At 33.0% G+C, this 24,073-nt stretch overlaps 1 protein-coding gene across 6 annotated transcripts in view; it reads left to right on the top strand.

The window, feature by feature from the left end:
- Positions 1 to 24,073, top strand: part of PCDH7 (protocadherin 7) — a 421,284-nt gene that overhangs the window by 188,240 nt on the left and 208,971 nt on the right. For 3 of the 6 annotated variants that reach the window (XM_012458207.3, XM_012458198.3, XM_012458170.3), the window contains exon 2: positions 7,434 to 7,650. In XM_012458207.3, the coding sequence (XP_012313630.1) occupies positions 7,434 to 7,650 (217 nt within the window). The remainder of the gene's footprint in view (positions 1 to 7,433; positions 7,651 to 24,073) is intronic. The other 3 variants (XM_064366227.1, XM_064366228.1, XM_012458179.3) reach the window with 2 other exon arrangements.

Raw genomic sequence — 24,073 nt, forward strand, 5'->3', positions numbered from 1 at the left:
TTTCCAATAGATGGCATCCTTAGGGTCCTATCCTCTTGCAAATAAAATCCCCATAAAGGTAGTGCCACTAGGTTATAAAAAATGGACTCCAAGGGGAAAGCATCTGCACTCTTAGCCTTGTGCTGTATTTTCTGTTTTACTGTAACTATTGTGTACAGGTTGTAACTTACAAAAATTTGCTTAGTAGATGAAAGGTACATGTTTTTAAGTATGTCTGATTGTGGGACATAACATTTGCTTTTATGGTGTGATGGTTACTTTCTAATCTAACCAGGATGGATAAAAAGAAAGGTTTTAATACTATTATTATATATATTTATAAATATTCTTCTAGTCTCTATTGCTAAATAGATAACACCTGTGAATGTTATACGTACTTTGCAATCATTGTATTCTGAAAGCAGAATACATTAATAACATAGTGATATTATTAGTAATAATGTTACTTTCAAAATTTACTTCCTCAAATAGGCAGATTATAAGTAGTAAATGTTACTACATCAGTACTTTCAAAAAGGGAGAGTGGTTATAAGGTTCTCTAAAATTAAAAAAATATTAAAAATGAATCCACAAAATAAAATAAAAAATAAGGAAGTTGTTATAGTACAATTTGACTTCTGCTTTCTAGAGATTTAAAAATATGGACATTTTAGAAAATTGTTTCTGTCTTCTAGTGAATATGAAATGTGTGGACTTAACTTTCCTTGACCTTTCTGGGTGGAGAGCAGGAGAGAATTTGGCTGCTAGTTTATTTTTGAAAAAAAGTAGTTTGTGAGAGCTTCTCATGTCAACTGTAAATCTTTCTACTGCCTAAATTTAGGGTGACTGTTAGGTACTTTATGTTTTCAATCGTGGAGATGCAATTTTATGGAAGGGAATAATGAATCAAATGTTCACCTCATTTTCCCTTCATGAGTGCCTTATCCTTTGCAATACTGTCATTAGAACAGAAGCCTTCTTTCTGTAATCCCAATGGATTCTAATTCCTCTCTTCATCTAATCAGGCAATCATTCTCTTGATCTCCAGTTCACCAATATGCCCATTTTAGCATCTGTTTATGTTTTTCAGAAAACAAAACTATCAAACACTAATGCATTTACTGAATATGTTCCATAGTACACCCCACAGCATTCAATTTAATAAATCCTAATTTTCTATGTTTGCCCTGTTAAGTCTCTGAGATTAATTTCATTCAGAAATGATCACTGTAATCACACACCCCTTCCTTTAGGCTCACCCACATTTTAGGGCAGAGGGGAGGCTCTGAAAAGGCCACCCTGCCCAGGTCTCCGGACAGCAGAAGAGCAAGCAACGCAGATAGAGGACCTCTCCATTAACACGTTTGCCCACTCGTGTGACCGCTAGATTTCCAGAAAATAAAGTGAATAAAATTAAATAATGAGTGAACAGTATTGGTTTCAAGTAGACAGTAGTTTAAAACAGTGTCAGTTCTACTGCATTTGCATCAGCTGGAGGCTTAGAGTGAGAATGATGGTACGTACAATGCTCCAGGAATTGTACATTATCTGGAGTTTACCCTTGAATATATTTGTAGCAAACTCTAAAACGTCTGAGTAGTGCCTATAGTAGGGTATTTCCTCAAGTGAAAGTCTCTAGTATGTCATAATGGAGACAAAAATAGTTGATAAATGCCATTCCAAAATAATTGAATAGAGAAACATTCATGCTTAATGAATGATTCAATTCAAATAGCTTTTAAAAATTTTGAGCATTATTGTATGTACATATTTGCATTACAAATAATTTGCATTTAGAACAATAAAATTGTAGCACATTAATAGGATAACTAGGCTTGAAATTTTGTATGAATTTTAGAAATTCTATTTAGAAGTTTTACTCAGTCAGCTCTATATTTTCATAAAATTTTTTTTTTTAAACAATGGGAGATAGCTCTAGTTATAGAGCTGTGGTCTGAGGTATACTACCTTTTATAGTGCATGTCTTTGAGGGAGCTTAAGGCTCTTTTTATAATCTATCTCATTAAGTCTGAGACAACTTAAGTTAGCAAGGGGCAGGTATTATCTCTATTTTATAGACTCTGAGCCTAAGGCACAAGAACCAAAGATCAGCTAACTCGTCCTCGAGGTCACATAAGGTTTCTTGGAATGTAATTCTTCTCTTGTTCTGTTATTTTTTATGTGCTGTTTCTTTCCCATTAAACACACGTGCACGCACACCCCCATTAATAAAATTCCTCAAAATATTCTACTGTTTTTGTAATTCTTTTGATGTTATTTCCCTCTTAATTCTAGTTAGCTTGTCTTCTTTGCTCTCTTCCATTCTGCTGCCACCTTCTGTTGTTGAGCACCCCTTTTTGCTTACATCTCCAAATATTAATCTTAAAGCAAACCTTCTTCAGTGCCAACGAAGAAAGATAAAAATGTAGATAAATATTTTCCCTGTCACGTTTTCTGTGGCACATATACACCATGGAATATTATGCAGCCATCAAAAACGATGAATTCACATCCTTTGTAGGGACATGGATGAACCTGGAAACCATCATTCTCAGCAAACTGACACAAGAACACAAAATCAAACACCGCATGTTCTCACTCATAGGCAGGTGTTGAACAATGAGAACACATGGACACAGGGAGGGGAGCACTACACACTGGGGTCTGTTGGGGGGAAATAGGGGAGGGGACAGCAGGGGGTGGGGAGTGGGGGAGAGATAGCATGGGGAGAAATGCCAGATATAGATGAAGGGGAGGAAGGCAGCAAATCACACTGCCACGTATACACCTATGCAACAATCTTGCATGTTCTTCATATGTACCCCAAAACCTAAAATACAATAAAAAAAATGTAGATAAATAAATCAAAAACTTTACATCAATCATTGTTTTAAATTCCACTGTATTTCTCTCTTTTGTCATATTTTTAAGAGTAGTAGTACTTTCCCACTTTCTCTATTTTTCCATTTATTGACAAGTCAATCTTCTGCTTCTTTTGGTCCAATCTACAATTGTTCCCCAGAATTTAGAGACACTATAGCCACAGTGGCTTTCTGAAGGATAAATCCAATGGGCATGCGGTAGTCAGCATCCTTGATGTTTCTGATGCTTTTGATCACATAGATTGCCTTTCTGGAAATGTTCTTCTTCCTTGACTTCTGAGTTTTGAAAGTTACCTGCTTTTCATTGTTACCCTTTTTTTAAAAAAAATTGTTTGCTTCTAGCAATATGGAATCTATAATCAACCCCCAAATATATATCATCTATCAAATTTCTTTTAGAGGTCTCAACCCACATACCACTGCCTTTGCAATGCCTGCCCTAAATTTCTGAGTAAGTGTTACAGCATCTTCTTTATGCCTCCATTTTACTGGAAACTTGATCACATTATGTTTTATGTTCCTTTATAGACTTAGAAGGTTTTGAGTTTCTTAAATGTGTAGAATCATTATTGGACCATCCTCAAAACCCTGGAACATAATGGGCATAAAATAAATGCAGGTCTAGTGAATTAATGACTCAATTCAATCAGCTACATGGGCTTTCTTTATAATGGCCTTACTGTCCATTTTCACTGCCACCACCTTCTGTCAGCCTTACCTCTTGCTAGGTAAATATTTCATTATACTTTCTTTCCTAGCATAATCTTTTGCCTTCAACATTTCATCCTCCTCTTTCATAAGGAACTGTCAGAAAATGTCTTCATTATTGGCCTTTTATTTAGATCATTAATTTACCTAAAGAAATTCTTTGATTTTTCACTCTGGTTTTAATTCTTTCATACACCCCATCCACAATTTTTGGAATAATTTTCTTTAAGATCTCCATCTTGCAATACTTATTCAAGTCTCTAGCTTGTCTTCACAGTTTCAAAGAGCTGGCAGACTAACTCTTCCTCAAGCTCTGTTGTTTTCTTTTGCTTTCTCTTCTATTTGATAGACCAATTTACATTTATAGGACACAAAATCATTTATCACTCCAGAAAGAAATACAAAATTCAGACACTGCAATTTACAAAAGATCTTTATGACCATACTTTTAAGTCTCAAGATGGAGCCAGGAGTCTACTGACTCTCCCTGGAAACTATTTTATACACTTTGAGAACCAGCTACCTTCCTGGAGCACATTGCTTTATCGAACCTCTATGTTCTTCCTCACAGTAAGATTTCTCATTTCTTTCTGCTCTCATCAGCTGGGGAGATTTTTATACACTCCAGATCTCTGGCCCTGCCCTGAATGCTGATTCATTGGAATAAAATTGGGACCAAATATTGGCATTTGGCTTTTTCACAAGTTCTCTGGGTGATACTAAGGCACATCTAGGTTGAAGAATTATCACTTAAACTATTGTACTTTGGAGTATCAGTAATTAACAAAGTGACAGTCACATGTATAATGCAAATGTATTCTCTCTGCCAGGAGTTGACACTCTGCTTTACATTTCTGCTTTAGTCAATCTTTCTGGAATATATAAATAATATAAATATGGTGTCATAACCTTTGCTATAAAACTGAACCATCTTTTCAAGACTCAGTTGTCTGCCTCTCTCTCACTCTTTCTCTTTCTGTCTCTTTCTCTCATTTCATCTAATTCTGTATGTCTGATATACTATTGAAATTAAATCTTAACTCTTGCATCAATGGGGTATCTTTTAGAATGTAGGCTTCCATATTAATTTGGTTCACATTGCCAACTTAAATACTTGGCCACAAAAATTTGCTATTCAAAATTATCAAAATGAATTTGAAAAGCTAGTGATATAATGCTGATGTCCTACTATAGCATTCTAATGGAATATTTTAAATGTGGATTAAAATGATAGGTGTGATGTATTATAATCCATTGTGTGATACTTTTTATTTTGAATATTTATTGTGAGTTATGTTTTTATTCATTCAGATATTATTTTAATGCAAAAGCATTTTATACAAGAAAGGAAGAACTGATGAATCTAAGTAGTTTCTAATATATAAATAGATCTAAATATTTTAAAATTATGACATTCTTCTAAAATAATTTATGGAGATTAAAATATTCACAGTCAACATAGCATAGGAAGTCAAGAAAACAAAATGCATAGGTTCATAGCAGTCATTATATAATCCATTACAGAAAAATCATTATTTTATTGTTAACATTTTTTATTAAAAACACAGCTGTCACCTATTTCTCTGCTAGCTTATCTACTTTTGGTGGAATAAACATGTAAGCATAGATTCCAAAATTATCTGCTTCACCCAAATATCACTCTTTTTTTTTTTCTACTTTTTATATCAAAATGAAACGCCATTTCTCATCATTTCTTATTTTCTGTTTCTAAATTTATTGGTATATCATATGTATTTCTGTATTCATTTTGAACTTTCTTCTTCTATCAATAAAAATATTCTAAAAGATTTGAAAGTCATTAAAATAGAATTAAGGACAGCAGTTGACCCTCTTTTCTCTTTTAATATGCTTGTTTTTAAACCCATCACTATGTTTTTAAATGATAATATGTCTGCCTGACCCTTGGAGGTCTTGGCTAAATTCAACATTGACATTAAAATTTTATTGTTCAGAAGTATTTACTGAATATTTTCTATGTGTAGAGCAGTGTAGTTTTAGGAGACTGTCAGTGGTTTCATTTCCAAGGTGAGACCAAAAACATTAAACAGTCTAAGATAGTTTGCAGGCAGCTGGGCATAAGAAGTTGAGTGGGCGAGGGATGGGAGAAAAGAAAATATACACACACAGGTAAAAATGAGAATACAAATTATTATTTTTTTTTAGTACGAGGTAAAATATCACAATTATATTACTGTAAAGAAATATGATAATTGTTAGTGAAATAATATTTCTAGAAAATTTATTGTCAGTAAATTTAAATTCATAACGTATATACTATGCATACTGAAAATATTTATAATTGTTTATAAATACTGTAGTTCCAATTCAGTGAAACTTTATAAAGAAGAGAACATGAATTAAATGTTTTCTTTTTGTATTAAGATTCAGCTGTTTGACTCTGAATTAGAATAAAAAAGGAGATTTTGTAAAGATTGTACATGTCAAATAAGAATGTGAAAAGTGACCTACTGGGTTAAAAATACTTATAATTCACAGTATTTTCAGCTAGTCTTCCATCTATGACAAAATAAAGGGAAATTTTATGGAAGCATGTGTTTGTCTTTAGCAAAGTGAATTTATAAATTAGGGGAAGATGTTCTAACTCTTCTTAGCTTTCCCATTAATAACTTACCATGTGCAAATAATCCTTAATATTTCTAAAATTCTACTGGTTCAGGTGGTGATTAGTAATTTGTATCATGAACACTCAAGTTATAAAGGCGCAAAAATGGTTTTGTAACCTTTCACTATTTTCTAGCAACATTAATTTTATACTTTGTAGTAAAAGGAAACAGTCTGAGTTATAAGTTTAAAAATATGTACACTTCTGACATTTTCAAATTCATGCAGCAGCTTTATGGATACAACTATTGCCAAGGATAATCTCAAACTGACATTACAGGACGTTTTTATATGTTTTTCCAAATTATTATTCTTGTGTAGCACTGTCAATACATGGCATTGATTTGTTCCTTTAATGAGCCTTTTTTTTTCTTTTTATTTTGTGGTTATCTAAGATAATCTGCAAATACCTTTCATAGTAAATCTTCAGTCCAGCCATTGTCAGTAACATAGTAAATTGTGGGGTTCAATTGGATAAAGTTTCATAAAATTTTAAAAATGTAAATTAAAGACTATACATGATTTTACTTTTTTGAATAAATCACAAACAGTAATATTAAGCACATGCAATTAAACTTTATAGTTTATTTTCTACTCACTTTTCAGGGAAACTTTTATCTGTTGTTTTAGTATGACTTACAATTTCATGGTCAATAGGCAATATTTTTATAGGATTGATGTAATAAACATATTTCTATTTCCTAGCACTGCATCTAAATTTCTATTTGTCAGCTGTACTTTGAATAGTTTAAGTCAACTGCCAACCCATTTGATTTTATGACTTTGTATTATATAGACAAAGTATGTAAAAATTGAGTCTTCTTACAACGGATTAGTTCAATATTTACTGTCTTCACAAATCATTGAACTTGTTTTTTTAGAGCCTATTTCTGAAAAGCATATCTGAAGTGAAGACTACGGAATAGAAAAAAGTTGAACATGTGAAACTAACATATCAGATTTAAATGTATGTTTTAGTGAAATTGCTGTTTTTTAAATCTCTGTTTCTGAAAGGGAATTTTCATTTTTTCCATAATAAAATCTAAGCTCTAGATATTGCCTTAGATAATACATAGTTAACTAAATTGATTTCAACATATCTATTTATTTTGTGTTGGATTAGTTACCAGTAGACCTTAATGTGTGTAATTTATGTATTTTTTAAATAAGATCATTTACAATCTTACATCGTAGTGACATTCAGAATCTTTTCTTTTGCAGCCATTTCGTAGAGTGACGTTTTCTGTTGTGAGTCAGCCTCAGGACCCACATCAGGGGTCACTGCAGAGTTGCTATGACAGCGGGCTGGAGGAGTCAGAAACACCAAGCAGTAAGAGTTCATCAGGGCCAAGACTGGGTGCCCTTCCACTCCCAGAGGACAACTATGAAAGGACCACGCCGGATGGCAGTGTTGGTGAGGCAGAGCATATGGAAAATGGTAGGGACAAACACAACATCCACACACATAATCACGCTAGTGAGCTGTAATAAGTAGATTTGTGAAGGTCAGTCTAAACCCTAAATAAAATAGCTGACACTAAAACCATTGTACTTTAACTGATAAATATTTGCTAAAATACAGAAATGCCAAATAAAGGAACATAACTCTGTAGATAAAATTCACCCAAATTGTACCATCATTTTAAAACATCCTGTCAGAAATAAATGCACTTAGAAATAAATTAGAACAGGGTCCACCATGAAGAAAGCTAAATAAGTACAGAATTCCTAAACAATAGTAACCAAGAAAGGTCTTGTCTGATTATTTTCTTCTATTTGTTTTGTCATGCAACTATTTCTTCAATTGCAACTGTCCAGTCTTAGTGAAAGGAAATGAAAGAAACACACCTTGCTCTACCTACCTTTTCTTGTCCTAGATGTTTAGAAAAGCAATTTCAAACCTCTCCTTTCTGGTGATCACTGAATAGAGTCAAAGGAGAACAGCACTACTTTGTTCTCCAGAGTATACAATAAATACTATTAGAATTTCCCTCTTATTTAAATATAAGGTTTTTTTTTTTTTCATTTTTATGTGAGAGAAAGGAAGGAAAATAATCATAATACTCCATATTTTTATCCTGTTGTGAGGTGATTTTCATAATTACCACAATTGGCCTTTTATACACTTTCCTTTACGTTACACATTTAGATTGCAAATAACGCTTATAAAACTTTTCACTTTTGTTTATATTCCCAGAGATAATTTGGCGATTTATTTTCTGGATTTTGAGTCATAAGTAAATGCCTGAGGAATAAGTTTGTGTCAAATAATGGAATGGTAAAATTCATCCTAACTTCATTATTCTTTCAAATATGAAGAAAGATATGGTTATATAGAGAGAAAGGAAGAGGAATCACACACGTTTTATCCTTAGTAAAACTTGAAATGGATTTATGTCTTTTATCATTTCAACCCCCAAGTGAAATAAGACACTAACTTTTTGTTGTATACCAGTTTCTTTAGTGCTGATATATATGCAAGTAGAGCATATTAATGCAGGAAAAAGACTGATATTCTTCTGGAAGTTTTCCTATGAATATTAAAATTCAACATTAGAATATAATATATCATAAATGAGCCCAAGTGAAAGTGTTGCTAAATTATATTATGCTAAATAATTATTTTTCTACGTTGTTCTTGGGTAAGAAGATATGATGATTGATGTCCCTCTTGATTAATTCTCCAGAGTTAAAATGGCATTTTGCCTTATGACTATAAAGGCATGCTTATCTGTGTGTATGGTGGTGTGTGCTTATGTGGAAGGGAGTCTGGTGTGGGTTTTAAGAATTACCTTTTTTAGTAATTTATTAAATGGGTATACAATTTTGGTATGAATTGCAATGCTAATGAATATATATTTAAGGCAGCTATGTTTAAAATTATCTGGAAAAAGAAATTGAACTAAAAAATCTGTGGTTACATATATGTAATCACATAAATTTAATATATGTTACATATAATTACATATATGTAATTACAATATATGTAATTACAATATAGATGATAGATAAATAGAGCATGCCTAGAAAGGCAAGATTAATTTAATTTATGGGTATTACTACATCTGAGATTACCTTTTCATGAGAACATATAATTTAATTTGTTTTAAGAAGTGCTTATTCTTACTGTAAAGAACAGAATGTACAATTAAATTTTTTTTTGATATCAACTTTGTTAAAAAAGGACTTTGTACCACTGATATTATAGTCATTTTTTAATGTTAGTTTCTGTTTTATGAGTTTATGGGGATTCACCACCCTTAAAATAAGAAAGAATGATGAATAATTTCAAACATGTATCAGTTACCTTTTAGGAAACATACATGTCACGGAAAACTTAACAGTGAGCTTGTTAATAAACTAGAAAGTATATTGAGAAACAGTTCCAAAAAAGACTTTTAATTTTTTTTTATAACCGCTTTTTAGGCCTGTCAACAGCAAGGGCCGTGATGATGTAATGGATTTTTCCTGATTTTGTATGTGACCAACACTTGAAATTCAGATTTATGTGACCATTTGTCATCTACTAGCAGTGATTCATGTTAGCCTTGATCTATAGGTAGTGACAAAATGAGAAGTGATAGCCTTTAGGTGATCTAAATGTAGCAGTTGACATTTGAGTAACAATTTTGTTGGGTCCATGTTTTCACACTAATCATCTAGCCATAAGGTGCAGTTGTATTGCTTAAATTCTGGTAATTTCATCTTCAATATCAATGGATCATTCTGACATAAATAGAATTGGAATTGAAACCTGTCAAGTATTCATTTGTCACATTTAACTGGAATCCAGGTAATCTGTAGTTTTTTGCTTGGCTCGGTTTTAATCAGGATTTGTATTGGATTTTCATTTGGATTTTCCATTAAAATACCATTTTGGATGCTGTGCTAGTTCCTAATTATTATTACCTCAAATATTTTCCTTACATTTTAACCTATGTGAAACAATGCAGTTATTACTAAGTGTTTGAGATTAACTTTCATTGTAAAGTTTAGAAGATAATTTCCAGTGCAGTAACAAATACAATTTCAATGTCACAAACCAGGAATAAGTTAGGATAGCTAATCATAAAAGTAAGTTTTCACAAATACAAAGAAGGAACTGAAACAGGTAAATTTAAGCAAAATGTATGTTTCACAAAGGCTTTATCATCCTCCTGTACTGTAGTATGATAAATACAATTTCATTCAAAGGGCCTGTGTGTTAACTCCCTGTTTAACAAGCTTTATGCTATATTTTAAAACACATTACTGCCAAATGGAGAATAAGGTTTTATTCTCTTATGAGCTAAGGAAAAAGAATATACCTTAAAAATAAACATAATTTCTTACCACCGGAATCTAATAATGTAGAATGAGACCCACCATTTTAAAGTTCCAAATCTATAGAATGCCTCAGGTCCCTAGAAAGTAATAATAGGAATTGCACCATTTAAAAAATATTTTAAGAAAACCTTATTAGTTATACATTTATTTGTGACAAAGATTACTATTATATATTTATTTGCCTTTAATCATCATCATTATGGTAATTTCATGCTAATCTTTTCATATCAATCTGATCAAAGATTGAGGTAATTGGTTGATATTTCATTAAAATACATTTAGCAATAAAATAATTCATGTAGATTTTATGGTGGGAAGTTGATAATAAAAGCATTTGATAATGGAAATGTTAGAATAATTGATGCATATTGCAATGAATTGATAATTCAGGTAAAAACATTAGGCTTAAAATCACCATCCCATTCAAGGCAACATTGACTATGCAAGAGTTTGCTCTTATTTTAATTATACAGTAGTCTTCAGACTTTCTCTTGGAGTGGTATATAACAATTTATTTGGGTCTATTGTATCTATCCTGGCCCCTACCTTCATACCCCATGGTCTACTTGTTCTTTCCAAAGCTCCCTATAAATTATCTTTGCAAAGCCAGTTTGCCTTTGCTATGTCAAGCTTTATGATAATTAGTGTTTAGTAAGCTCAGATATAGAAAACACCTCGCTTGGATTCTCAATTTTGCCATCAGCATTGGTAGGCCACTGTCTAAGGAAATTAATAAATCAACTCTGAAATCTTACTCGATTCCTGGTCCAATAATCTGTGATTCTCTTACATTAAGTTTTTATTGAGTCTTCTACTCTATAGAATAGAGAAATTTGTCTCATAGTGAGATAGTGAGTGAATTTGACAATATATGTTAACGTGGGCAGGGCAGTAGTGATTCTAGTGCCTTTCTCTCAACCCACACAGCAAGTGCATTTTAATAGTAGGAAATGCATTTATTACATAAAGCAAAGGAGTGAACTGAATCCAATGGTGTGATTTCTGGCCAGGTGGGTGGAAATGTTGACACCATAGTAGGCCAGTGTGGGAGATAGTTCTGGAGCCTCCTTCAGATCCCATTATGCAAGAGCCATCTGTAGATCTGATCAAGCCCTGGGTACAATGTCCTTGAAATACATTAATTATGATTAAGCCATTTCACAATAGAATAAGCATATTTATTTTCTTACTTAACAATGTGAACTTTGGTCAGAGTACAGATGAAAAAAAAGGTAGGAAACGATATATACTTTTCTTTAGATAGACTGTCTTAAATATTACACCATAAAAATAAATTAAAAAAAAAACAGCAGATGATCCATAAAACAGGTTTTTAAAAAGTTAAATGAGGTTAGAAATTTGGCTACTCTAAATCCCTAATTCATTTTATGCCTCTTGATTTTCTCAGATCTTTAAAAAAAAACTTCTGACTTTTATACATGAATATTTTTGAACTTTCCCTTTCCAAACTTTCTTACTTTTTCACACTTATATGAGCTAAGCTCAACTGTTTCATTCATTCTGTTTCCTTCATCTCTTCATTCTACATGCTTTATACCTTGTCCTTGATGAATAAAACATGCCGCAGTAAACCATGGACATTTCATATTGCTTTTAGAAGTAAATGGCAGTGTATTTGAAATATCATTGGGAATGAGCCACCATTTTTATATGGCCAAGGGTAATGAGAATAGAGACTAAATGCTCATCTTTGTATGAGATAAAGAACCTTTTCTTTCTCTCTCCTTTTCTCCTGTCTACCCAGTTTTCAAGCAGGCATCTGTCAGGCAAAGTTGTCTAGTTACTGGTTTGTGCTGATTTCATGTAGATTGAGCAGACGTCTCTAGCAAGGCTGCCTCTTCCATCTTTCCAAAGATCCTCATATAGTTTTTAATGGCATAAACACAATACAGTACCTCAAAAACAAATTCCTCTAATACCTTATTTTTTTTTCTTCTGCAGGAAGAGACTAACATACCTTGCTAAGGATTCATTTTCAGGGTTTTGCATTTCTCTGTGTCACGCTAGTTGCCAGTGTCTGACTGAGGCTGCATTTTTTTCACTTTTCCTGTCAATTGTGGCATGGCTCTATACCTCCCAAGTGTCCCCCAAAAGTTTGTATGCCACCACTTTGGGAGGGTGCTATTCACTTCGATTTCTTCATAATGATATATACAGAGAGGGATCATAAAGACTGTCTCTCAGCCAGATCTCAACTAATTAAAATGTGTCCTTTAGGGGTCTCAGCTGTCTAGTAAAATGAACAGTACAATCTAAAAGAATCTAAAGAACGTACCATCCTAGAGAAGAATTGGCAGTGCTGTGAGTAGAATCTACTGGTTTACAAAACAAGCTTTGAAATCTGATGACATCCATTTGAATCTGGCTTCACCTCCTACAAGGAGTATTCTTTTCTAACCCCTCTTAGCTTCACTTTGTTCAACTGCAGATCATAGGATTGCAGAAGAAACTAAATGAGACAATAACATGTAAAAATTTATAAATAAATGATGAATTGTAATTTCACTATGTTAATTGATAAAATGTTTTACCATTATTATTTAAATAACAGTAATAAATAGTTGGGATTATTATTAAGTTTAGATAGATTTGATACAATACAATGACTTAATCATGAGGACTTCATAAAATGCTGAACCTCACAAATTTAGCATTTTTAAATTATCAGTATAAATTATATTCTCACTTTAAATATTTTCCAGTTAGTTTTTTGTTTTTTTTGTGTGTGTGGAATACCATAGGGTAGTCCTCATGAGTAGTGAGTTATAAGTATAGCAAGGACCTACAATGAGGGGAAGGAAGTCTTCTATCTCTTGGCATCAAATCAACCCACTCTTTCTATTCTATGTCATTCAAGGTAGGGAGATGTCATTATGATCCTTCTACATTCTTCTCTATTTTTTTCTAAGTGTTCTAGTTGAATGCATTATTCTTCAGGTGTACATTTCCCTTTAAACTGCTGCAAATTATTCACATTAACAGGGAAAATGAGCTGAAAATAATGTCCAATTAGTATGCTTACCAGATTCTCAGTCCTTTCTTTTCTAATCTCAATATTAATAATTAACTCTGATAAAATGTGTGGCCATATTACCCTTTTTATTCTAATTTGGTCCTTTTAAGCTAGATCACTTTGCTGAACCCTTATGACATTTGGGGAGGGAAGGAGCGCTCATCAAATCTCAAAGTGACTTTGGAGGTCAGTTAGTGGTTTTGTTGCCTCCAGACTCTCAAAGCATTTGCTTGTGTGAATTTCAGCACTTGTGATAATACATTTGATTGTTTAGTTCCTTATTGAGTTAAGGTATTATCTCAGTCTTTCCTCTGAATTCTTTTTGCTTATAGATTATATATAATCTATATTATAGATTATATATATTATTATATAGATTATATATAATATAGATGTTGATGTTATTTTTTTGCTTGTAGATGATATGATATATGTTTTGCTTATAGATTATATATAATCTCTCTATATATGTTTGGTAAAAGAACTCTGGATGTTGATGTTAATGCTGGATTTATGTATTTAAAAAATTGTGCTGCTAAACCATAGCACTCTTAAGCATCTTCTATTTGTTAAAAGAACTCTGGGTGTTGACTGTTTAAGTATATTTAAGTATAGTAGTCCTTTTTTTTTTTGTTTTTTTTTTGGATGTAGGGTCTTGCTCTGTGACCCTGGGTCTCGGAGTGCAGTGTCACATTCTTGGCTCACTGCAGCCTGGACCTCCCAGGTTCAAGCAATTCTTCCACCTTAGCCTACTAAGGAGCTGAGATTACAGGCATGCACCACCATGCCTGTAATTTTCTTAATTTTTTGTTGAGACAAAGTCTCACTATGTTACCAAGGCTGGTCTCAAACTCCTGGAATCAAGTGATCCACCTGTCTTGGCCTCTCCCCAAGTACTAGGGTTATAGACATGAGCCACCCCACCCAGGAAGTTAGTACTCAATCTCGGAGGGAGGTTAGCCCACTTATTGACAAACCATTTTATCTCAATATTCCTCTTCTAAGGTAAAACACTCTGCATTCCTACCTCTTCTCTTGCAGGTTTAATAAGTATTTTTTTGCCTTGCAAATAAAGCAAAGTAGAACAATAGGTTTCTCTTCTTTCAGGGGCCGAATATATAGTGTCAAAGCTCTGCTTATTCATTTTGATTCAACAAACCAATACTGAAAATAAAATATGACCAAGGCTTTCTGAGGAAATTTCAGGAGATGAGAAAGAATCTCTGCCTTTAAGATGGAAGTTTTTATGTTCGGGAGCTACAACCTTGATCACAGTAAATTAAGTGTAATGAAGAAAGTAGTAAGTGCATTAGAGAAGTTCAGAGTGCTGTGAGATACAGGGGAGGGAAGGAAAATTATACAGAAGGAACAATTATAAAAGCAGGTTTGGAAAATTTTTATTTTATACATAAAATTTTAAACAGGAAAAAGACCTTGAAATGTTTTTTCCCACACATCTTCTCCCTTTATCTACTCATCTTTGATATATTTAAAAACAATTATTAAATTGGCTTGGAGGCTTCATTTGAAACCAAATAAGCTCAGATTATTTATTTTGTTTTTTTCTAATCAAGTTACTGTTCCCCTTTTAATGTCTTCCTTTGTCCTTTTTTTCATTTTTTAAATATTAAACACAATTAGTGCAAAAACTCTAAAATTTAGCATTAATGAAATTGGTGGCAGAAGCTAAATCCAGATCTAAACTAAAAATAGATTAATTTTATGTCCTCCTTTTCTCTCTGATTATAAACATGGATAATTACTAAAAATGTGTGTGCTGTAAATAAGGCATTTTAAACTTAGTAAGAGCCTGTAAATAATCTTTTGATGTTATTGATATTTCTTTTCGGAAGACCAGTTGTATTACTCAAATTAAGTAGATGATTAAATTACATTAGAATAGAGTAGACTGGATTACATTGCCTTCATTAAAAAAAAAAAAAAGCTCATTTATTTTGTGGCGGTTGCAAATTGTTTTTGTAATTGTTAATTCAAGATTCAAGTTAGGCATACAGGTATTTATATTACAATCCCTTTATACAGAAATGTAGACAATAGGTTGCTTTGTTTTTGAATCTTGTCTCTGATAAATTTTTCTTAATTTATGCAGGTAGATTTTTTTGGCATTAAGTCTCATTATCATGTATGCCTTCTCATTATTGTCCAGAAAATATAATTGTAAGTTCATTATAAGAATGAGAAAATATCTGAAATGCATGCAAATTAAATGCCTCCTCTAGAACAGAGTTTCAACTACTAAAATGTGATAATCTTAAAGGAAATAAAATTTGGATACTACACATTTAAATAAAATCTCTGATTAGTGGTATGTTTTGGGAGTAAACAGACAATAGAATAGTACCCAGCTATTTAAAAACTTTCTTATTTCTGCTTGACAATCTGTATTTCATGATTTTATTTCTTCTCCGCAATGCTCAGCGTCTACATTAATGAAGTAGTTAAGAGGCCATATATGCTCTGAAAGTGATAGGCATTTCTGAGGTTGCATTCCTCTGAGCTCTAGTGCCCAATGATGAATTGTGCCCATTGTTTCAGTTCCTTATGAGGCCACATTTCACCAAGGCAGCATTTGTAGCCAAAGGTCATAGTGGCTATAGCTGAAATTTTATATAGTGAACAGGGAATGTAGCCTATTATAAGAATCCACTGAGTAAAATTCAATGACCATTTGTTGAGCATTTACTTTATGCAAATTTTTATGAAGGACTCAGAGGTGAATGACACGGGCTCTGTTTGCTAAGCGTTTAAAGAATGGCTTGTACAGATTAGATGTTTAACAGTAAAGGCATGAGAGGCACTATATGGAGAGATTGATTATATGCTGCCAGAGGTAGAGCAGGATATAAGTGGGGGTTATAAAAAATCATATCCATGCTTTGAGGGGTAGGAAAGTAGGAATTTGATAAGCAGAAATATGGATAAGTTTATGGAGAACAGTGAGAGATACCAAGGATACCTACCTCAGAAGGTGGGGAAAAAGTGGTGCTATTTGCCAACCTGGGAAAAATGGAAAGAGCAACACATTTTCATGGGACTGATTCTGGTTAAAACATGCTGTATTTAAGGTATCTTTGAAAAATGCAAGTGATATTTAACAGGATATAGATCTGAAATTGTGAGTACAGATAAGCAGAATGTAGCTTTAGTAGTCATTAGAACACTGGCAATGCTAAATTCTTGGGAATAGATCAAACTACGATTTAAGTATATGGCACCAGCTAAGAGATGTTACCTGAACAGAATGTTAAAAAGTAATGAAATGTAAGAGAATAGGGGATAAGTAAGATTCAGTGAGTGTGACTGAGAAATATATGAAAAACAAAAGCAGGCTGGGCAAGGTGGCTCATGCCTGTAATTGCAGCATTTAGAGAGGCTGAGGTGGGTGGATTGCTTGTGCCCATGAGTTCCAGACTAGACTGGGCAACATAGCGAGACCCTGTCTCTACAAAAAAATGTTTAAAAATTAGCCAGATGTGATGGCACATGACCGTAGTTCTAGCCACTTAGGAGGTTGATGCAAGAGGAGGGCTTGTGCCCAGAATTTCCAGGCTGTAGTGAACTATTACTGTGCCAGTGCCCTCCAGCCTGAGTGACAGACTGAGACCCTGTCTCTAAAAACACAAAACACAAGCAAACAAAAAAAGTAAAAATAGAAGCAAACAAACAAAATGTGACAGGATACAGGAAGAAGTTCACATTGGGAAAGTAGTAGCTATCAAATATCTAGTCCTGCAGAGCTGAAGATGAAGAAGTCGACATGTGGGGTCATGCAGATATTAGTTAATGAAGAGAAGTAGGACATTTGCATGGGAAGGTAGTTTATGTTTTTACCACTCCTCTTCCCCCTCTTCCCCACTATACTGTAAACTGCTTAAAGATAGGACCTGTGCCTTGGCAACCATTGCAGGATACTTCTGAAATTATCCTTACATATATGTATCCAAAAGAAAAAAAAAGTTGAATTAAAGTTATGTGTACTAAATAGGGGCCCAATGTTGCTGATACAGATTTAACAGAATTGAGACAACTCAGAAAACTGGAAACCATAAAATGTAATTAAGAACATACTTGAGAATTTCTTTCTCAGGTCACCAAGTCCATGTGACATCATTATCAGAGGCAGAGGTATGGTGACATCTTTTGATATCCATCTTAATGAATTTCTAATTGCCTTATGCTTCTATTTTTCAGGATTTTTTTAATTACAAAATTTTCTGAAAGTACTATGGAGTGTGATGTTTCTGCATAATAGCTTTTGCTGTCTTTTCTTGAAAGATATACCCTAATTCATTAAATTAGTTTTGTCCTCTAGTATGGCTTTTATATTTTATTTTATACTATGCAATCATTTGGCTGTTTTACTTACTTGAAATTAAAAGAATATGTCACTAATTACAGTTATGGTGAGATCTAATAATTTATAACATTTCCTGGTCATCATAAAAAATTATTTTGTGATTTTCAGATTCTTGACATTGTAATAGTCCTGTCAGTTGTTAGTAATACTCCACAAGTAGGTGTGTTTCAAAACAGAAATCATGGAAATAGAATCTGAATGAGAAATAAATTCAAATTGTATAGTAAAAGGACTAATTCCAGTCTATTTTATGTTTGCATAACACCACAGAAATGTCATGTCACTGATGCCTACCACAGCTAGTGTAACATCTAAAGAAAGAAATTCTTCTAAAAATATTATATGCAAAGTCTTATTAATAATGATATGTCAGGAGGATGTCACTTTTAATGTTGTTTTTAACCTGAAGAAATAAAACCAGCAGTGTCACATAAATTTATTATTTCTCTGTGTTCATTGTTACTTTCTAAGAATTATGTATAAGGACCATCTAACCAATTGCTACAAAATAATTTCCAAGCAAAAAATGCAACTCCCATTTAATCGCTCATATATATATTTGTTTCATGGAAAATCTCTAGTAATGTCCATTTTTTGACATCTGTATGTACTCCCCATTGTCCTAAAACATTAAATAGAATGTATGTAAATACGGTATGTGACATTTACATACCTGGCTGATAGGTAGCCACCTCTTGTCACATAAAGCAGCCTCTGGATGGTATCTGTAAATTGCTTTCTAGATCTATAAAACACCATTTTATCAGTGCCTCAGAATTGTACAGAGCCAAGCATGATAACCAAGTCTTGACAATATTACAAGATCTTAATGTCAAACTGGAATATTGGTTTATTGAATTTAGAACAGGAGACTATCCCATTCAGTAGATAAGAAAGTCCCTGCCTCCTCCTCAAAGCAATACTCTTTCTTTAAGGAAATCCAAGGAGTCAGTATAGCTCTTAAAATGTTGCCTAAAGAGGATAGAATCAGAGGAGGAGTTTCTTAATCCACACACTGAGGAATGATGAGGCCTGCGGAAACAAATCTGTCTTTGAGGTCATCTGAAAAACACATTGCTTTTGCTCCCTAGATTCAGTGCTTCTTTCAGTACTGGCTACTAACCACGATGTTGTGTCTCCAGCTTAGGCTTGTTGTTGCTGTTTGTTTGTTTTCTCTTGTCTTTAGGGCCATCTATTAAGGATTTTGCATATTCTTTCTTAAAATATAGAAAGGATTTTTTTCAATATTAGCTTTAGGCCTGATTATATAACCAGATTTCATTTTTATCTTTGCTTCCGGTCCATTCTATAAGGTATCTTTGTACTCTCTAAACATTCACCAATTATCTATCAACTTTTTAGTTGCTTACCTGGCAGTTACCTGCAGTTACTCTTGTGTAGGTGATACTTCACACTCAGAGCTGTGTGCATAAGAAACAATTCCCAGATTTATACGTAGTTTGAAAAATCATTAATTAAATGCTCATAATTCTCAGGTAACTCTCACCTAACGCAAGCTCAGTCTTTAATTATATGAATACTTGAGGAAATGGAGTTTTAGTGCCCAATCCTTATAATTTTCCTTCACTGTGATTGAAGCAGTTTACCCATGCATCATCTTTCAATAGGTGACTGGAAGCAATGTGTTCACAGGGAACCATATCTTATCAGTTTTTCCCTGTAAGCTTACTGCCCTTTATTCAGTGTGATCAGCTGTATTCACCTTCACTAGTTCTTTGAGAATTCAATTTTGAGAGGCATTTCTAGTTTCCTGGACAATATTGGTCCATCTCTTTCTCCCAGAATAATGAAGATCTAAAAATCTAATTCTTGCCTATTTCAGCCCCAGACTGCTTTCATTGTCCTTTGTGACATCAAGCCTGTATGCTTTTTCTTATGCTGCCCATGTCTGAGTATTATCTATGTCCCCAAGATCAAGTAGCTATTAAATTAGTTCTATCAATTGTCCCTGGGTTTAGAGATCCCCGTGTGTGTGTTTTTTTAAGTAACCACATTTTATTTTAGAGCACATGGTACAGGACTTCTGACTTGATTATTTAGCTTCTTAAACTTTTTCTGAAGTTTTTTGAAAGTAGCAGAGAAAGTACATTATGACTCTTCTTTACCTAATGAAAATTCTCAGTTTCTCTGCCGTTTCATTTCTGAAGGAGAATTAAAGGACTGTTCCACAAATTAACTCTTGGGTTTCATATTTTTTCTTTATTTCTTCATTCTAATAATCTGTTCCTTTGCCTTTCCTAAATCTCCAGCTCATGCACACTTTTTTTCTTTATAATACCTTATCTATGACCTTTGGGGGATTAAATAATTGAGTTTCTCTACCAAAAGTCATATATTTGAGTCATTTTCGACTATCAAGCTTCTCTTTTCCTTTGGGATACCTTCTAGAAGACTCTATTTCATAAATTTTCAGTTTTAAAAAGTCCTTTTTAAATGTAACAATTCTGCTCTATTGCAATCTATCATATAATACATTTGCCAAGAATTGGAGCCAGATATTTGGGGTTCTAGTTCAAGCTCCATCACATTTCCAGGAAGGGAACCTGGGTGAATTCATGTAATATCTCCTACACTTACACAATGGAAACAATAATTATGATAATAACTGCCCAATCTACCTCAAAGGGTTATGTGCAGTTGAACATATATTTTTTGAAAGTTTGCATTATTAAAAGTATGCTGAAGTATTACTTTACTATATTTATTTATTTATAGATACCTTAAATTCTGGTAACTAGTTCTACAATAGTCTTTTTCTACATTAACTCGAACTTGCAATGTTCATAGTATTTATTAAATGCATGATTATTTTCTTACCTGCAGAAATGTGCACTGGCCTCACTTATATTTAGCTGTAAAGGTAAGTCATTTCTTGGCCCCTTTTGAATTCCCCATTGGTTTCCAATTCTCTAGGCTAAGAGTACATGGGTCTCTAACTACCATGAACAAGTTTCAGTATTTATAACAAACATAATTCTATGAAAACCATAAAGAAAAAAACATTAATAGTATCACATCCATTTTCTACAAGCTAAATGGCTCTGTCTTTAAGAAACCTGCATATATTTTCCAGAATTTATTGTTAAGGAATAGTAAATGACAGAAACCAGTAACTCACAGAGATATTCATCAAGTAATTATTAAAGATCATTCAGTGAGCAGTAGCAGAGTTCCAAAAAGGCTGAGATTACAGACAACTCTCAAATATTCAGAGCAGCAAGAAAAGCCTTGTAAAGATTATCACTGATCACGGAGTGTGGTTAGAATCTGCCAATTAGGCACCAATTCATAGCCCATATTCACATCTCCATTTAAACTGCTAATTAAGCCAAATAACTTTATAAATGTAGAAATCAACTTTTATGGGATATTTGAGATAATTTTCGGAGCACAGTGCAAAACACCCCAATTATAATACAGTTCAATCATAAAAGGCTGAAGTAATCTAAAGGCACTAAGTCATCAGGGTGTCAGAGATAAATGAATTATAATCATGTTTCTATTCACTCCCTCTTATACATACACATAAAACGAAAGAAGCTCTCAAAAAGAACAACATAAAATGGATAACCTATCCATCAACAATATTTACTAGAATGATGAAATAGTATCCTTATTACTTATCTAAAAGTAAAAGATAAATAGGGCAAGGAATAATTGAATTAGTAAATTAATTCTTTTATAGTACATTGGTGTTTACCTGAGCATTCTGCATAATCATTTGCTTTATAGAATCGTTATGAGCAAGGTAATATCAGCATTCTATAGATGATGAAAGTGAGAAGAAGATATGGAAAATTGTAGTTAACACCTGATAACTCTTAGTGTTTAGTACATGATAACCATTATTATTTATTATTTGCTGCTGTTAACTCCAAAGAGCTATATTTGCATTATTACAGTCAGAGCTTATGAAAACCTATTGTAGCCATTATAATTATTTATATTTTAAAAACTCATTTAAGTAGAAAAACATTGTTTTTATTTTATATTTAATAGAAGCGCTGATTTATTGCTGAGTTTTAAGCAAATCCTTTAGCCTTTTGTGCCTCATTATCCAAAGCAGGCAATAATCTTTGCTCTACCTATCTTTCAGATAATTTCGCTTTTTATTTGCGTCTTATGAAACCCAATGCATTTTTTGTGTTTTCTGCATAAAGCAATATTTATTTTATCATCCAGATTCACTGTAAATTGTAGCTTTGACACAAATGTTGATGCCTTGGATTATTCTCAGGTAGTCAAGTATTCACATCACAAAAATAAGAAAGAGACTAATAGATTTTGGTGGGGGAGGTGTTGCCTTTGTTTGTCTGTTTCAGAATAACAGAATAATAGGTTCAGTATCATGAGCCACTTAAAGAAATATACCAAAAATAAGGCAAGAAGAATCAATGCCAGATGCTTTATTTATGGTTAAACTTGAAAATTATACCACTTTTAACTGTAATTCATTGGTATTTCATTCAAAACACACAAACAAACAGACACACACACACACCTGCATTGTATTCTTCTGCCATGATAGGGAGGATGCTTAACTCAATGGGAAGAGGCATAAGAAAACATTGCATGAAGAGCTTAATTTTGGAATTGGTCCCATGACTCCCAAAGATTGTGGAAACAAAGCAATTAACTTTTTAATTATGCAAACCATTCAGTAAAGTAAGCAGTAAAAAGATGTTAGCTTATTTAATACTTCTAATATTCTCAGTAATGTTGGAAATTTCAAAATAAGCAAAAAACTTTAGCTAAATATGTGACTCAGATTTTTCTTTCAAATTTTCTTCTCTGCTGGATAAATATAGGAAAGTATTTCCATGTCCATATCACTAATTTTAAAACTGCTAGATAATCCATTTTAAATAACATAATTTTTATAATATATGTTCAATTAGAAAATATCTTAGCTATTTTGAGTCTTGGTCACAAATATTTTTAACTGCAACACAAGTCGCAACCCCTGCTCCTACCTCCCTAGGGAATATTTATTTTAATTGTGCCGGCCAATTGATCTAAATTACTGAACTTGCTCAAACTTGCTTACGAATGAGAAGCTTCCTTGGATACAGTGACAAATTAAAATAAAATGGAAAATAATTTTGAAATTACCAGCATGACAGAAGTAAAAGGGAATATATATTATGCACACAACATATTTTCAGATTTTCTTGTTCTCAAGTATACCTCATTAAATCTTTTTATGGTCAGGAAAGGACATACCTTACAAAAGTGGATCAATGCCTCAACTGGAGCTAACATTTAAAAGATTGGAAATTTCTTATTCTAATATTAGGATATCATGGGATTTTTATTTGACATATGGAACCATGTCATCTATTTAGGAACACACATGCAGAAAAGATGATACATATTTCAAAGTAGAATTAACTAAAAATATCTGTTTCTACTGAGAAGCTGGCATACGTAGTTTGCTAATAACTGACCTCATCATTAAGCAACTTTCAGCCCCCATCTGCCAGTTCTGCTCCTTTGTAATTGTCATATATATTTTACTATCAGAGGTAAGACTTTCATTTCCTTCCTGACAAGAAGGCAGGGCATTTCTGAAGTGGTTAGGACAATTCTCTTGTAGCAATAGGGGGAAAAAAAGAACAAAAAATGTAATATAGCTACATGGAGAGATGTCTGCCTCTGAGCTCTTTTCATTTTAGCAGCTTGAGAAATATTGCTACACGTTATTGCTCAGACACACATTCTTTCTAAACGAAGGTTACTGCCATTGATTCCCAAGAGCTAAAGGATTCATTTTAATATTTTTGCACTTCATTTAGCTAGTCTCCTTATTGATTGGACTTTATGAACTATCTACTTGTACGTGATATGCATTCCTAAACAAATTTTAGGACAAATATTTTATCTTCTGGATCAACATGTAGAGAATTTGACTTCCCAGTGACTGTATATTTTGGATATGCATTCTGAAATATATGAACAAACTTTAGGAAGAGTTGGCACTGCTCACTGGGGAAGAACATACACACACACACACACACACACACACACACGTACACGTACACACACCAGTCTTGATAAGCTAGGCCAAGCAGGTTTGAGCACCTTTAGAAATAATTTGAGTAA

Source organism: Aotus nancymaae, unplaced genomic scaffold (genome assembly GCF_030222135.1).
Source record: "Aotus nancymaae isolate 86718 unplaced genomic scaffold, 86718_ANA_hifiasm-v0.15.2.pri h1tg000006l, whole genome shotgun sequence".
Lineage (NCBI taxonomy): Eukaryota > Metazoa > Chordata > Mammalia > Primates > Aotidae > Aotus > Aotus nancymaae.